At 41.9% G+C, this 17,106-nt stretch overlaps 1 protein-coding gene across 1 annotated transcript in view; it reads right to left on the reverse strand.

The window, feature by feature from the left end:
- Nucleotides 1-5,614: 5,614 nt before the first annotated feature.
- Nucleotides 5,615-17,106, reverse strand: part of LOC122792243 (ras-related protein Rab-39B-like) — a 419,333-nt gene continuing 407,841 nt past the window's right edge. The window contains exon 2 of the mRNA XM_044059992.1: nt 5,615-6,981. Coding sequence (XP_043915927.1) covers nt 6,558-6,981 — 424 coding nt within the window. The 3' untranslated portion in view covers nt 5,615-6,557. The remainder of the gene's footprint in view (nt 6,982-17,106) is intronic.

A 17,106-nucleotide genomic window follows, 5' to 3' on the forward strand; every position in this document is an offset into this window, starting at 1 on the left:
TATATTCCCATTCTGACATTTTCAAGCTGAAGGAGAACTATCTACATTTTAACCACGTGACACACATTTAAGAATTTGCATCTCTTTTATGGTACAGCCTTGAAGCATTGGTTTGATTACAGATGTTACTCAAAATCACACTACAGAAATGGAAAGAACAGCAATAATATGCAGGTTTACAACTGCAAAGCAGTCCTCTTTGTTGTAGGCCAGGGGGTAGAGGAATATATGAGAATACCCATTTCATTTGTGAAAATAAATAAAACTACAATATGCAATAAAAAACTGGTACTCTACATGTACTCCCCGTGTTTGTGTGGGTTGTCACAGGATCCCACCTACATTCCAAAGACATGGGAGTTAAACTGGCAACATTTAAAAACTGTCTCTAGGAGTGTGTGTGTGCATACACGAGTGATAAATAAGAAAGGCCTGGAAATCTACTTTCAAGTGTCCCACTGCCAACTAGTACTACTACATCTAATACCCATTTGTTAACCAGGTAGGCCCACCTTTTCAGGTGTAACCCCAGAGCAATGTCTGGTTAAGTGACATTCTCAAGTTCTTACAATAGGTAAATGAGGGCTGAGGGAATCAAACGCTATAAAGCAGAAATTGCAACTGATGGCATTAACCCTCTGTACCAAATGCCAGACTAAGCTCTGTGGAAGGCAACTGCCATTCATGGACTTAGTATTGTAGTTGGTTATAACTCATAAGATTGAATGGAATGGAACTGTGTATTACAAAGCTACAGTGGCATTAAAAAGCAGCCTAATATCCACAAAACTTTAATGAGATGGCATTACAAATATGTAACTACAGCCCCTCATTCATCTTGTTTTTTCAAAAATGTGGACTGAAGGCTTTTATTTGAGGTTTATGAGGCATGCTGGAAAGCTGAAGTGCAATATTGCAACAGTATGAATCTTTTAAATGTGTGAAATAAAGCTCTGGTTTTTGCTAGGCATTGGTAAGTATGCCTATGAACCAGGATGATTGGGATTTGTGGTTCTGTTGGTGTTTCCAGATGTGATATGAGTGAAATGTCTTCAAGTCAACTACTTAAGAAACAATATACCATTGGGGCAGTTAGATGATGAACAAGATGAAGCAGCAACTTCTGCTGCATGCCATTTTCTGTTTGTGAATGAAGGTCAAACTGATTTCAGCTTTTCTCACACACAAAAAAAGTTATTTTTCATTAAATATGTCAGTCACAGTGAAAGCCACGTATCACTGAGCAGCTATACTACACTTATGTGATGATATGATCAACACAGATATAATATTATAAGTTCTGAGCAATTGTCAGCAAAAACAAAAAGCATTAGCTGATTTCCTCTGTGATTATTACTTGCATATCAGTAGGTTCCTTTCTACAGTACTGTGCATGGCTGGTCACGTACTTATATGCTAAAAACTTGAATTTAATAATACTATTTTTAGTTACTGGATAGGAACCAACAAGAATAAAGAGTGCTGTAGGCCCTAAGTATGAGCACATGGGATCATCATTGTCTAACTGCTACTGACTGGGTTTCCTCAGCCTGTATCGTGTCTACTTCAAAAAGGACCACTTTTGACCCATTTCTTTTTTGTTTAAGTTTGTTAAACCCTTTATAAGGTCTGTGCCTAGCAACTGACAATGCGCTAAGACAGCAAAATATTAAATTTGCAACTACACTTGAGCTCTGTCTCTCTGTCTGATACAGTACACTGCTTCATCTAGCAAACAAAGGATGTGTTATATTATTTGTGTACAATATGACCCCCAAAAGTAAATTTAATAAGTGGCTCCTGCAAAAAAAGTGCAATTTTGTGAAGTTCTTCTCTGTCCTGAAGTTCATTTTGTGCAGAGAAGCTTAAGAAGTTGTACAGAATGTTACATCACAAACTATCCATGACTATTTGGCACGCAATATGCTGCAAGCTGCACAGAAACAGAACTCACTGCTGGAATACAAGTGCGTGGGCCAGCAAAGCTGCCATTTACTTTCTCCTACATCTCTCCTATACCCCATTCTTACACCGATATTGCTGTATACCATGTGCATGACACAAGTTCCCAATCTGTGATCGAAGACTATTTCAAATATCTAATACTCTTTAAGCAAATACTAAGCTCTATACCTTCCTACAGCCGACAAGACCAGACAGGATTCCCCGTGGACTATGATGTTTGCAGATGACATTGTGATATGTAGTGAGAGTAGGGAACAGGTTGAGGAGGCCCTGGAGAGGTGGAGGTATGCTCTAGAGAGGAGAGGAATGAAGGTCAGCAGGACTAAGACAGAATATATGTGTGTGAATGAGAGGGAGGATAGAGGAATGGTGATGATGCAGGGAGTAGAGATGGCGAAGTTGGATGAGTTTAAATACTTGGGATCAACAGTTCAGAGTAATGGCGAGTGTGGAAGAGGACTGAAGAAGACAGTACAGGCAGAGTGCAGTAGGTGGAGAAGAGTGTCAGGAGTGATTTGTGACAGACTAGTACCAATAAGAGTGAAAGGGAAGGTCTACAAGAGGGTAATGAGACCAGCTATGTTATACGGGTTGGAGACAGTGGCATTGACAAAAAGGCAGGAGTCAGAGCTGGATGTGGCAGAGTTAAGGATGTTAAGATTTGCACTGGGTGTGACGAGGGTAGACAGGATTAGGAATAAGTATATTATAGGATCAGCCCAGGTTGGATGGTTTGGAGACAAGGCCAGAGAGGCGAGATTGTGTTGGTTTGGACATGTACTGAGGAGGGATGTTGGATATATTGGGAAAAGGATGCTAAGGATGAAGCTGCTAGGTAAGAGGAAAAGAGGAAGGCCTAAGATAAGGTTTATGGATGTGGTGAAAGAGGACATGCAGGTGGTTGGTCTGACAGAGCAAGATCCAGAGGACAGGAAGAAATGGAAACAGATGATCCACTGTGGTGACCCCTAATGGGAACAGACGAAAGAAAAAGAAGATACCTTCCTACAGCCACCTCTGTTTTCCAAAAATTGTTTACATTTTTACTCAAGTACATGTAGTTTTCTAAAACAGCAATCACCTTCTAGGCTTTAAACAGCTTTGTCAGACAGTTACAGGTCTACATCATGTTCCCATTTGCCTTGCCTCTTCCAAGACAGGCAAACCAGAACCCCTCAATCTCTTTTCAAGGAACCTTTACTGCTAGCAGTGCGCTTTGTAAGCTGCAGGTAAAATGCATTACTTATTTCTCATTATTCCTAAGCATGCTGCTTAAAACTGACCATATCTGTTATTACTTATCCATGTCCCAGTGGCCCACATCATGGCTGAAAATGTCTACTCTGAATCAGTTAACTCATACACGTAACAAATGATTAACTTAATATTAAAATCCTTTAAGATGGCTGTTACCTCATCAATATTTTCCCAGTTCTCATTCAGAGAGAAATACAATGCGAGGTAGGGTCTCAACAACAATCAGGGCTACCGTCTCATTTTGTTGCTGGGGATAGCCTTTGTTGAGGATCTGGCATCCTTATCACCCTGTCTACTGCCATCATACACAGCTCATATTAAGACCACTCAATATATCCACACCATGAGTTTTCCTCTGTCATAAAATATTCTACCAAGGTGTTTACCATTCTTGGCTCTCCATGACCTAGCTGCAACCTCCTGCATTGGCTATACCACTTTTCAAGGTATTTCAAGTCTGCAGAAACTTTTTATTTGTCTTCTAAAGTATCTGTCTTAAACTCTATCACACCATTTTACCAAGATGATGAAACAGATCCTATTTATCTGTGCTTCTTAAGGACTTGCAACTCAGTAGATGAAAAACATTTAAATAAAAGTGCCATTGCTACACACCCTACCCCAGCTGTTAAACAGATGTCATCCTCCGCTTTAGCACTGCATGTTATGTGGAACGCCTTCTGTTAAAATTGCTAATTTTTTCCTAGGATTACTAAACTAATGTCTTTCAGCTTTCCTGGTTAGGGGTCGTCACAGTGTAGCTCTGGTCCGCTAATGATTGGCAGTTGATTTTTACGATGCAGAGGTGCCAGCTCAATGCCCAACCTTCAAAGAAGGCACACCCTTTCATGCACGCACCTACCTGCATGTCTTTAAATGTCACTCGACCGTGGGGAGGACATGCAGACTCCACAGAGAAGGCGCTCCAGCCGAGAATTGAACCAAAGAGCCTCTTGCTGTGAGGCGATAATGCTAATGGCTGCACCACCGCGGCCACCACCACCGTGGCCATGTCTATTACGGAAACGCATACATACTTTGTTGAACTTCCTCTGCACCAATGGGCATTCCCTATCTGAACATACAGCAAAATATACTTTTCAGATTCCACCAAAGAAAAGCTTTTCCTTGAACAGAATTTACCTCTGTCTTCTTATTCTTTTTATTGCTTGCCTCTGACTTACTGCACTACTAGCTAAACATAACTGTATGTTAGTATCTGCTTTTTGCATGAATGCTTTGCCTCTACACCCTCTGCTATCCTTTCACTCTGAGCATTTTCCTTATTCATACATCCTATGACAATCTTCTGATTGAATCTGCACCTTTGCACAAAACCTCTGCTGTCACACACTGCCTGTGTTTCTCTTACCCACTTTTTCATGCATCTCCTTGCTGCATCTGAATAGAGATTTCATGCTTATGTGGTTTGTTCCTGCTAGCTATACTATGCCAATTCATACCATAGTGACATATCTGTGATCTAGGCGCCAGCCACCCATGATGTTTTCAATACTTTTCTCTCCAATAAACCCCCAATTTAGGGATGCTTCAAGTAACCTCTCAAAACAGTAAATAAAAGAAAGGCACAGTGAATCCAGCAGTTGTATATTTCAATCTTTAATCCACACGAACCCCAGAAGGTAAAACTCCACACATAAAATAACGCTGCAACAAATATCCTTGACGTTTTCGTCAATGAACTTTCTCAGAATCTTGGATTGTGATGGATTCTGAGGAAGTTCACTGACGAAAACGTAAAGGATATTTGTTGCGGCGTTATTTTATGTGTGGAGTTTTACCTTCTGGGGTTCGTGTGGATTAAAGATTGAAAAATACAACTGCTGGATTCACTCTGCCTTTCTTTTATTTACTAGTTTATTGGTTTTGGCACAGAGACCACTTATTGTGTTTACAAGCTCTCAAAAAAACTGCACTGCATCTGACTCACTATTCGATATAATTTCATTGCAAACATGTATTTGATCAGCTTTAAATGTATGCTATCACAGTCTGCAGATGCACAAAAGCAGCAAAAGCAAAAATGAAAGAAACACAGAAATAAATAAAATATCTTTAAATAATAACCTGTGTAAAAATATTACCCAAGGCCAGTCCAAATGACTGACTATGCCTCTGTATAGCTCCCAACCTCTTTGCTTAAGAATTCTAAACAAAGCCAAAATAGTTGGGTAACAAAAGGTCTAAAATCAGGGCAAATTTTCAATTATTATTCTAATTCATTTAAGTTAATAGAACAACAGGTTTTGCATCAAAATGCATGTTCTGAACAATAAGAAGTATGAAATTGTAGTTTTGCATTACTGACTGACTGTAATCTTCATTAATTTACCAGAAAATAAAAAAAAAAAAAAAAAAAAGAATTGCGGGACAGAGCAAAATTGGCAAAATCAAGAACATTCTGCAAAATTTGGATTAGGTGAGAAATACGTGCCTCTGAGAAAAGAGCAAGTGATTAAAGAAATGTGCAAATAAGAAACATCTGCTTACATTACAGTAGCAGTTGAGTAGAATTTACTGTGTTTTACATACAGTGCATTGTACATATAAATCATGCTCATATGTAAATCCCATCAAAATAAAACAAAATAAATATGGTACAGGATTATACTTCAGGGCCCCTTCGTGTACATGCATGTACATGTACATACACACACACACACACACACACACACACACACACACACACACACACACACACACACACAATCACACATAAAACACACTGTGAACATAATTTCTTCATATCACTTGACAGTCATATGAGGAGAAAAAGGGGATGAAGAAAATGAATGTCAAAAGATTCAAGGAGGAAGTTATTACTGGAGTTGTTAAAACTCTCTCATCAGGATGAAGAAACAAAACAAAACAAAAATTTTATGGCCTGGCCACTGGGAACTGAGAGAAACTGAAAACATTCTGCTATAGTCTTTTGTAAAAAAAAAATAATTTAATACAAACAATACTTAGGACATGAAATATGCCAATACATCACATATTCTAACTGCAAATTACTTCTCTGACACATTCAGTATTCTGATAGACTCGTGACCTGTGAGCACCAGTATTTCCTGTGATCTGTAGTGAGACTTAAGATATACAGATCAATGTTGAGTCCATATGAACAAAATGATGGCATGGGAAAAGCCATGCTTGAATAGCAAATGTGTTCTGAATGTTTGTTCTGCATGTGGCTCAGTTGAACAGACCATACTGCAAAGTGCACACATTAAAACAAGAACACCAAAGATACAGTCTTAGTGCAAATGTCTCCAAAATGAGCTTGGCAGTGGAAAACACAGGTAGCTGTCGCATCAACACTGGCATTTCTTTACTTCTGTTTCTGTCTCTTCAGGTTCAAGAGCCCTGGTGTTGTACCCTGCCTTTACGCCATCCCAATCACTCCTCAGTATAATATCTCCCATTTTCAGAGACTCATAAATTGACCGAGTCAACAGCTCAAAAGCCCTCTCCACATTACTGTTAGTTTTTGCAGATGTTTCCATGTATTTACATCCCAGGGAATGAGCCAGCTTCTCAGCTTCATCACGAGAAACCTTGCGTTCTTCTATTCTGTCATTTTTATGCCCAATCAAAAGAAAAATTATTTTGTTGGGTATCACATGTTCCACAACCTCTGTGTACCACCCCTTGATGTGTTCAAAGGATGCACGACTTGTCAAGTCAAAGACAAGAAGACCACCTACCGAGTTCCGATAATAAGATTTGGTAATACATCTGAAATTGACAGAGAGAAAAATACAGTGTGAGAGACATTATCATCATTAAATGTTTTGTTTACAGCATAAAAATAAGTAGTATCAAATTCACATTTTTTACAGAGTGTAAGATAGGCACACTAAAAGGATCCCTGTATCATACTGTCCTATCCTATGTGAAACTTCATCGAACCTCTTAATATAATGCTAGTCTTAAATCGAAGAAAATGATTAAAGCAACTCCATACATTTAAATCCTGTACATAGATCCAAATTAACCCATGTTAAATTAAGCCAAATCTTTTCAGTCTAAAGGATAATGTCATACCTAGCCTTGCATTCAAAAACTAGATAACCTCTTATGATAAGTGAGGGAAAGAAGAAAGAGTTAATGTAGCCTCTCAGATAAGATATGTTGACTGTGATATGATGAATAATGTGGCATCTTGCTTGGTAACCCTTCCATAGATCATATCAATCTAGTAAGAAAGACAGCTTTAGATTTTGTAGGACTTATTAATCAATAACATGGCCTCTACACTCATAGACTGCAAGGATTTAAACACACAAATCACTACTCTGTTAGTTGCACTACAAGTTTGTTTCAAACACAACATTGAATTTAATATAATATAAATTTAATTTACTGACTAGCCAGCTCTGTTGACCTTGACAGCAGGAGGGAATGGAAAAGTAATATGACACTTCTGCCCTGCCTCTCTCTCTAGGAAGAGGGTGTGGAGGTGCATGTGAATGGTGCAGAATCCCAGATGGATCCTGGAGATAAATGTCCTGGGGGGTGGGTAGTGAGCAGTCTTGAGGGGTTGTGTCAATTGTTGAAGTGAGTGACACACCCTTCCTGATGCCATTGCACACCAAACCCTGGTACCAGCTATTGGGCATACACCACAAGGACTAAAAAAGTACAGTTGTGTACACTTACCATAAATGTAGATGTTTGAGTGTATTCACTGTTGCAGTCATTACATTTGGGTTATCCTGCTGGCAGGTTGCCCTCAGTTGGCCTGAATTCCAAAGTCTTGGGTCCTGCGTCGGTTGCTGTCGCCTCTTCCCTGACGTCAGGTCGTCAGGGGTATAAAAGATGCAGCCGACGCCATTTTATTCAGTTTTTCTTGCCCCAGATGTCAGGTGCCCCCAAAAGGGTAGGCTAAATTTATGTAAATAAAACATACATGCACCAGAAATAAGCTTTACCTTCATCTATAAGCAAATACACCACCTAGGTTGTATAGATTAGAGAAGTAAAGATACGTTCCAGGAAAAATAAGGGGGTGGCGGGTGGGTAACCTGGACTGCAACAGTGAATACACTCGAACATCTACATTTATGGTAAGTGTACACAACTGTACTATGTTCTTAGTGTTTCACTGTTGCAGTCATTACATTTGGGTTGAGTCCCAAAGCTATGGTTGGGGGGCTGGAGCTAAACAGCCTTAGGAGCGACTATGAGGCCCTGCAGAACTGCAGTGGCAAAGCCTGCCCTGGATTTAGAGTAAAGAGGCAGATTGTAATGTTTTGTAAAGGTATGCACTGAACTCCAAGTGGCAGCCTCTAAAATGTCTTTGGTTGGTACTCCCCTGAGAAGGCTGTAGAATTGGCTGCAGCTCTGGTTGAATGTGGCCTAATGCCCTTAGGCACTGGTTTGCCATGCTGTAAGTAGCAAAAAACTAATGCAGTGACCTATCCACTATGAAACAGTCTGCTTTGAGATAGCCTTTCCTTGTGATGCTGTGGCATACGCCACTAGTAATTGTTCAGTCTTTCTGAAAACTTTAGTTTTGTCCAAGTAGAATCTAAGTTGTCTATGTACGTCCAAAGAATGCAGAATTTTCTCCCCCTTGTTCTGTGGATTTGGATAAAAGGTTGGCAAATGAATAGTTTGGTTAACGGCTACACTGGATACCACCTTAGGCATAAATGTAGGGTTTCTTCTAAGAGAGACCCTGTCTGGATAAAAAATGATAAAGGGTTCCACGGCCATGAGAGCCTGTAGCTCTGAAACTCGTCTTGCAGAAGTTATTGCTAGGAGCAGAGCTGTTTTCCAAGATAAGAATTTTATATCTGCAGTAGCAACTGGCTCATAAGGAGGTAAGGTGAGTTTTTCCAAGACATAATTGAGGTTCCATGCAGGTATTGGCGTTCTCCTTGGAGGCCTTAAGTTTTTGGCTCCTCTGAGGTACTGCCTTAGTAAAGGATGGGAAAAGAGTGGTGGTTCTGTATTGTAATGAGCCGAAATGGCAGAGGCATGGATTTTAATTGATGAGAAAGATAGGCCTTTGTCCAGCATCTCAGTTAAGTATTGCAAAATCTGAGGAATATTTGGGACAGCTGTATCAGTTCCTTGAGCTTGGTTTCAAGCACAAAATCTCTTCCATTTCCCAGCATAGGATTTTCTAGTAGTAGGCCTTCTGGCTTCTAAAATGACATCCTTCACAACTTTACTGAGAGGTGTGGTTTGTATGGCTACATTATCCGCCATGCTGCCAGGTTTGGGGTCCTGAGTTGGCTGTGCAGAATTTGATTGTTTTGCTGGGACAGTAGATGAGGTACTTGAGGTAAGGTCCAGGCTGGGCATTAGGACAAGTTCCTTAAGATCGGATACCAGTACTGGCATGGCCAGTCTGGGACAATCAGAATCATTTTGGTTTCTCCTGCCTGACCTTTAAGAGTACCTTGGGGAGGAGAGGTAGTGGAGGAAAGGCATATACTGAAAGGTTTGTCCAGTTGAAAGATAAGATGTCCACTTTCCGAGCTTGTCTGTGATAAGTCATTGTGCAGAACCTTTTTGGTTGATTGTTTTGAGGGGAGGCAAACAGATCTATGTCCGGGCATCCCCATTTATTTGTTATCATGCTGAAGACTTGTGGATCCAGGTGTCACTCGTGGGGATCCATGAGGTTTCTGCTTAGTTCATCTGCCAGAGTGTTTTCCTTTCCTGGCAGGAATTGTGCCTGCAGATGAACTTGGTAAGTCAATGCTGTGTCCCATAAAGCCATGGCTAGTCTGCACAGGGGATAAGAATGAGTGCCCCCCTGCTTGTTTATGTACCACATGACCGTGGTGTTGTCTGTCTTTATCAGTAGCTGTCCTGGATGAAGTAGGTCCTTGAAGGCTGTCAGGACATTTTGAACAGCTAGCATCCCTTTTTGATTGATATGTAGATGCTTTTGGTTTGTGGACCAGGTGCCCTGAATGCCTCTTCCTGCCATGTGTGCCCCCCAAGCATAATCTGATGCATCCGTCGTTAGGCTCTTCCTGGTTGGGGGTAGTGAGAATGGCTGTCCCTTGTTTTAGTGACAAGCCTTTGCCCACCAACGAAACTCCTGTTGCAGGCAGGGAATTAGAGTAATCAGTGTTTCCAGACTGCAGCAATGTTGCATCCAAACACTTTTTAGGTACCATTGAATTTTCCTCATATGCAGTCTTGCATATGGAATTAGTAAGATGCAGGATGCCATGAAGCCCAAAGCCTGCAGAATTTTTCTTGCAGATAACTGGGCCTTTGTTGCCATTTCCTTGAAATAGATATCAGTTGCCTTTGTTTGTCTGGACTGAGATAAGCCATCTGGGCAGTTGTATTTAAGCTTGCACCCAGGAATATTATCTCTTGAGAGGGTACTAGCTTTGATTTCTTTTTGTTGACTGTGTACCCTAGGCATGTTAAAAGTCTTATCACAAACGTCAGATGCTGTAGTAGAATGTCCTTGTTCTCTGCTTGTATGAGGCAGTCGTCCACGTAAGGATAAATTTGTATTCCTCTTTGTCTGCAGTAAGCAATTACTGGTGCCAGGCACTTTGTGAAGACCCTGGGCGCAGTAGATAAGCCAAAGGGCAGTGCAGAGAATTGATAATGCTTTGAGCCAGCCTTGAATCTGAGGAATCTTCTGCATGTTTGTCTGATTGGGACATGCAGGTATGCCTCTTTTGGGTCTAAAGTCATGAGCCAAGCCTTGCTGCCCAACATGGGCAGAAGCTGCTGTAAGGTCAACATCTTGAATTTCGGTATATCCAGGAAAGTGTTTAGAATAGATAGGTCCAGTATTGGTCTCCATGCTTGTTCCTTTCTGGGTACCAAGAACAGTCTTGAGTAAAATCCTTGTCCCTGCTCTTGCTGAGGCACTTGTTGAATAGCCTTCATGTCCATGAGAGCAGCGACTTGTTTTTGAGCCTCTGCCCATTGATTTTTTGGTAGGTCTGACCAACCGTTTGCCCTTGGTAGGGTACGGAAAGGAAACTTGTAGCCTTGAGACACTATGTCTAGAACCCATTTGTCCTGGGTTATAATGTGCCAATTTTGAGAAAAATGTGCTAGTTTTCCGCCTAAGGGTGCTGCCAGAACATAAGTGCTTGGTGCAGGTAGGGGGAAGTCATTGGGACTGTTTCCTGTATGATTGTGATTTGACCTCTCCACCTTTGGAGGTAGAGGCACTCCACTGCTTAGACCTGTAGGATCCTTGTGGCTGTGACCTGCCTCTAGGGCATCTGGATCTGCCCCTTTGAGGTCTGTCTGAGACTGGAAAGGACCAATTCTTTGTAGGCCAGTGTCTGCTAAATCTAGGTGGCTGTACCTGTAAGAAATCCTTGACCGTTTGCATAGATTTAGCTTTGTCTTACATTTTCTTTAGCACCTCTTCTGCCTTAACACCAAACAAGGTATCATGTTGTAAAGGAGCATCTAATAATTTTGCTTTAACATGGTCAGGCAGATTTTGTTCTTTTAACCAAGCATGCCTCCTAATGACAGAACCCATAACAGCGGTCCTGCAGGAGGCCTCCAGAGAATCAAAACCACATTGCAAAGTATGCTTTCCAACTTTTTCAGCTGCATGCAATAAATCCTGTATTTCTTTGTTTTCTGCACATTCAGAATTTGCCATCATTTTCTGTTTATGCAGTGTCATGATATATTGCTGATATTTGAGCATATGAAACTGGCAATTTAAGGCCCTTATAGCCAAAGTAGCAGATGTGTAAATCTTTTTTCCCCATCTATCTAGAGCCCTAGAATCCCTATCTGAGGGGGTAGGGTTTTTTGCAGTAGAAGCCTTGACCCCTTTTGGACCCTGAGAAATAGTTTCTGGGTCTGCAGAAAGGTTTTTGAAAAGGAATTTATGAGAGTCAGGGACCCTGTAGTATCTGTCCGGCTTAACAGGAGCTGGAGGTAAAGAGTCAGGGGTCAGACTGGACTCCGAGAACACATCATCTACAATGTCCAACACAAGTGGAATAGCTAGAGGCCTGTGTTGAGGAAATAAAAGGAAGTCTCTGAGCCTTTTCTTAGATTCTGGAAAATCTTGGCTCTCCCAGTGGAAGTGCTCCTTCATGGTATGCAAGGTTTCCCCAAAAGAGTAATCCTCAGGAGGAGAAGCTGAAGGAATTGATTCTTCAGCATCAGAATCCTCATAGGGGGGAAGAGAATATTCCTGATCAGAAGAGGAATCAGAAGAAATGGAAACCTGATCTGAAGATTCATAGTCTGTCTCTTGCCTAGGCCTCTTATCAGGAGGGGGATGGGAACCCCTGATCAAGGTAATTAAGTCTTCGGCCATTTTGAGCATCTGTTTTTTGGGCATGGAGGCCTATCCTTGTGGCTGGTGAACTTGCTCCTTTGTCTTTAAAGATGTTTTAGTCTTTGTCTTTGAAGTCTGTTTAATATATAATTGTTTAGGTCTGAATACACCCTCAGAAGCTGATGCCTGCTCAGCGGCTCCGGACCCATCTGAGGGAATAATCTCCGAGACTCCAATACTTTGAGTTTCCTGCAGCCTGGCCGACTCCACGTGGGAGTCGGTAGCGGCCTGCGACTCTAAAGTAGCGGGTGACAGGGGCTGAGAAAGCGCTTCACTGAGAACCGGCGACTTGCTTAGGAGAAGCTTCGTCGTTGGTTTTGGACCTCGGTTGCCTGTCTTTTTCTTTTTCTTTGCATTTTTTGTGAACTCCGGTAGTTGGATGGCTATCCAACGACATTTTATAATTAAATCTTTGCCCAAAATAGCTTAATGCAAAATCGTACCGACGCTTAATAGTGCGTTGGTTAAATCTAGCACAAAACCGACAACTAGCAACATCGTGGTCAGGGCCTAGGTAAGGAATACAGTAAAAATGAAAGTCCTTATGAGGTATTTGCTTCCCACAAAAGTAATGCAATTATTAACTTTTTCTGACATCGGTCTGGAGCAAGAAAAAAGTTTCCCCAATGGGGTACTTAGCTTTTAATGAAGACTTCGGATCTAAAATTCGAACATGAAAATCTCAGGAGTCGGCCGACTGGCACTTGCGAACTGCTTCTGCTTCGGGCACCGTGCGGCAAGAAAGACTGAATAAAATGGCGTTGGCTGCATCTTTTATACCCCTGACGACCTGACATGAGGAAAGAGGTGACAGCAACCGACGCAGGACCCAAGACTTTGGAATTCAGGCCAACTGAGGGCAACCTGCAAGCATTATAACTGAAACACAAAGAACATGTAAAAAAAAACATGATGGCTGCCTAAATGTCTGCTCCTATTGGTCACCTCTAGCCCCCACTGAAAAGGAATAAATGAGATGACTAGCTGTTGGGAAGCTGATGGATGGCTGGCAGCTGGGAAGAAAAATTAGAAAAATGTACTGTCTAGTGAGATAACCAAATTACAGTGACTATTAACATTAGGCAATGTATCTTTACCTAATGTAAACAGTCATTGTAATTTGATTATGATATTCTAAACTAGTCATAAGGGGGCTGATATTAGGCAGACAGATAGGAAGAAAAGGCTGGAAAATCTAATCTATTGTCTAGTAAAATAACCAAACTATCTTACGTGTTTACATTAATTAGTATATTTTAGCCACAAATTATATCCTAAATAAGTAATTTGCCATGTGCCTGGATTGTAATGGTGAATTCTTCACTAGCTGTAGAAAGTACAGTTGTGTACCTACCATAAATGTAGATGTTCGAGTGTAATCACTGTTGCAGTCATTACTCTTGGGGTATCCTGCTGGCAGGCTACCCGCAGTCGGCCTGAATTCCAAAGTCCTGGTCCGGCATCGGTTGCTGTCGCCTCTTCCCTGCGCCAGGGGTACAAAAGATGCAGCCGACGCCATTTTCTTCAGTTTTTCTTGTCCCAGATGTCAGATGCCCCCAGAAGGGTAGGCTAAATAGATTATGCCAATAAACATGCATGCACTAAAGTAAACATTTCCTTCATCTACAAACAAATACACCACATAAGTTTTACAGAATAGAGATGTACAGATAAGACCCAGCAAATGAAAGGGGGATGGTGGGAGGGTAACCTGGACTGCAACAGTGAATACACTCGAACATCTACATTTATGGTAGGTACACAACTGTACTATGTTCATCGTGTTTCACTGTTGCAGTCATTACTCTTGGATTGAATCCCAAAGCTGAGGATGGGTGGCTGGGCTAAAAAGGATTAGCAGAGACTATGAGGCCCTGCAGAACTGCAGTGGCAAAGCCTGCTCTGGATTTAGAGTAGAGAGGTAAGTGGTAGTGCTTTGTAAAAGTGTGCACTGAACTCCAAGTAGCAGCCTCTAAGATTTCTTTGGTTGGTACTCCTCTGAGGAAGGCTGCTGAAGTGGCTGCTGCTCTGGTAGAATGTGGCCTATTGCCCTTAGGCACTGATTTGCCATGCTGTGAATAGCAGAAACGAATGCAATGGCCTATCCATTTAGAAATAGTCTGCTTTGAGACAGCCTTTCCTTGTGATCCTGCAGCATATGCCACCAAAAGTTGCTCAGTCTTCCTGAAATCTTTAGTTCTGTCCAAGTAGAAGTATAGCTGTCTGTGTATGTCCAAAGAATGCAGAAGTCTCTCACCCTTGTTCTGTGGGTTTGGATAAAAGGTAGGCAAGTGAATGGTTTGGTTAAGGGCCACACTGGACACTACCTTAGGCAAAAATGTAGGGTTCGTCCTCAGAGAAACGCTGTCTGGATGGAAAATGATAAAAGGTTCCACAGCCATTAGTGCCTGTAACTCCAAGACTCGTCTTGCAGAGGTTATTGCTAGGAGCAGAGCTGTTTTCCTGGATAAGAATTTTATATCAGCCGTTGAGGCTGGCTCAAAAGGTGGCAGTGTGAGCTTTTCCAAGACATAATTGAGGCCCCATGCAGGTATTGGTGCTCCCCTTAGAGGTCTTATGTTTTTGGCCCCTCTGAGATACTGCCTTATTAAAGGATGAGAAAAAATAGGTGGTTCCGTATTGTAATGGGCTGAAATGGCAGAGGCATGAATCTTAATTGATGAAAAGGATAGGCCTTTGTCTAGCATCTCAGTTAAGTAAAATCTGAGGAACATTTGGTACAAACGTCTCAATGCCTTGTTCCTGGTTCCAAGCACAGAATCTCTTCCATTTTTCTGTATAAGATTTTCTGGTACTGGGCCTCCTGGCCTCCAAGATAACATCCATGACAGCTTTTGAAAGAGGAGTGTTCTGAATGGCTACATTATCCGCCATGCTGCCAGATTTAAGGTCCTGAGTTGGCTGTGCAGGATCTGATTGTTTTGTTGGGTCAGTAAGTGAGAAGTTTGAGACAATGTCCAGGCTGGACCTTGAGACAAGTTCTTTAGGATTGGGTACCAGTGCTGGCGTGGACAGTCTGGGGCAATCAGTATAATTTTTGGCTTCTCTTGTCTGACCTTTAGGAGTACCTTGGGGAGGAGAGGCAGTGGAGGAAAGGCATATACTGTTAGGTTTTTCCAGCTGAAGGATAGGGCATCCACTTTCCATGCTAGCTTGTGATAAATCCTTGTGCAGAATCTCTGTAACTGGCAGTTGTGAGGGGAGGAAAACAGATCTATGTCTGGGCATCCCCATTTCCTTGTTATCATGCTAACGACTTGTGGATCCAGTTTCCACTCGTGGGGATCCATGAGGTTTCTGCTTAGTTCGTCTGCCAGAGTATTTACTTTTCCCGGCAGGAATTGTGCTTGCAGGTGAATTTGATGTCAATGCTGTGTCCCACAAAGTCATGGCTTGTCTACAGAGGGGGTAGGAATGTGTGCCTCCTTGTTTGTTTATGTACCACATGACTGTAGTATTGTCCGTCTTTATCAGTAGTTGCCCTGGATGAAGTAGATCCTTAAAAGCTGTCAGGGCATTCAGAACAGCTAGCATCTCTTTTTGATTGATATGAAGATGCATCTGGCTTGCGGGCCATGTGCCCTGAATACATTTTCCTGCCATGTGGGCCCCCCAGGCATAATCTGATGCATCCGTTGTTAGTGTCTGCCTGGCTGTGGGTAAAGTGAATGGCTGTCCCTTGTTGTGGTGAGAGACCTGTGCCCCCCATCAAAACTCCTGCTGCAGGCAGGGAATGAGGGTAATTAATGTTTCCAGGCTGTGGCAATGTTGAGTCCAAACACTTTTTAGATACCATTGTAGTTTCCTCATATGCAGTCTGGCATATGGAATTAGCAGAATGCAGGATGCCATGAAGCCCAAAGCCTGCAGGATTTTCCTTGCAGATAACTGGGTCTTTGTTGCCAACATTTTGAAGTAAGAAGTCAGTTGCCTTTGTTTGTCTGGCAGGAGATAAGCCATCTGGGCAGTTGTATTTAAGCTTGCACCCAGGAATATTATCTCTTGAGAGGGTACTAGTTTTGATTTTTTTTCATTTACTGTGTACCCTAAACAAATTAGTAATCTTTTTACAAACGCCAGATGCTTTAGTAGAATGTCTTTGTTCTCTGCTTGAATAAGGCAGTCGTCCAAGTAAGGATATATTTGAATTCCTCTTTGTCTGCAAAATGCAATTACTGGTGCCAGGCATTTTGTGAAGACCCTGGGCGCAGTAGATAAGCCAAAGGGCAGTGCAGAGAATTGGTAGTGCATTGAGCCAGCTATGAATCTGAGGTATCTTCTGCAAGATTGTCTGATTGGGACATACAGGTATGCCTCTTTTAGGTCCAAAGTTACGAGCCAAGCCTTCTTGCCCAGCACGGGCAGTAGCTGCTGCAGAGTCAACATTTTGAATTTTGGAAAATCCAAAAATGTGTTTAGTATAGATAGGTCCAATATTGGTCTCCAGGCTTTGTTCTTTCTGGGCACCAAGAAAAATCTCGAGTAAAATCCTTGACCCTGCTCTTGCTGTGGTACTTGTTGAATGGCCCTCG

Source organism: Protopterus annectens, chromosome 1.part2, assembly GCF_019279795.1.
Source record: "Protopterus annectens isolate FY-2018-M chromosome 1.part2, PAN1.0, whole genome shotgun sequence".
Taxonomy (NCBI): Eukaryota; Metazoa; Chordata; order Ceratodontiformes; family Protopteridae; genus Protopterus; species Protopterus annectens.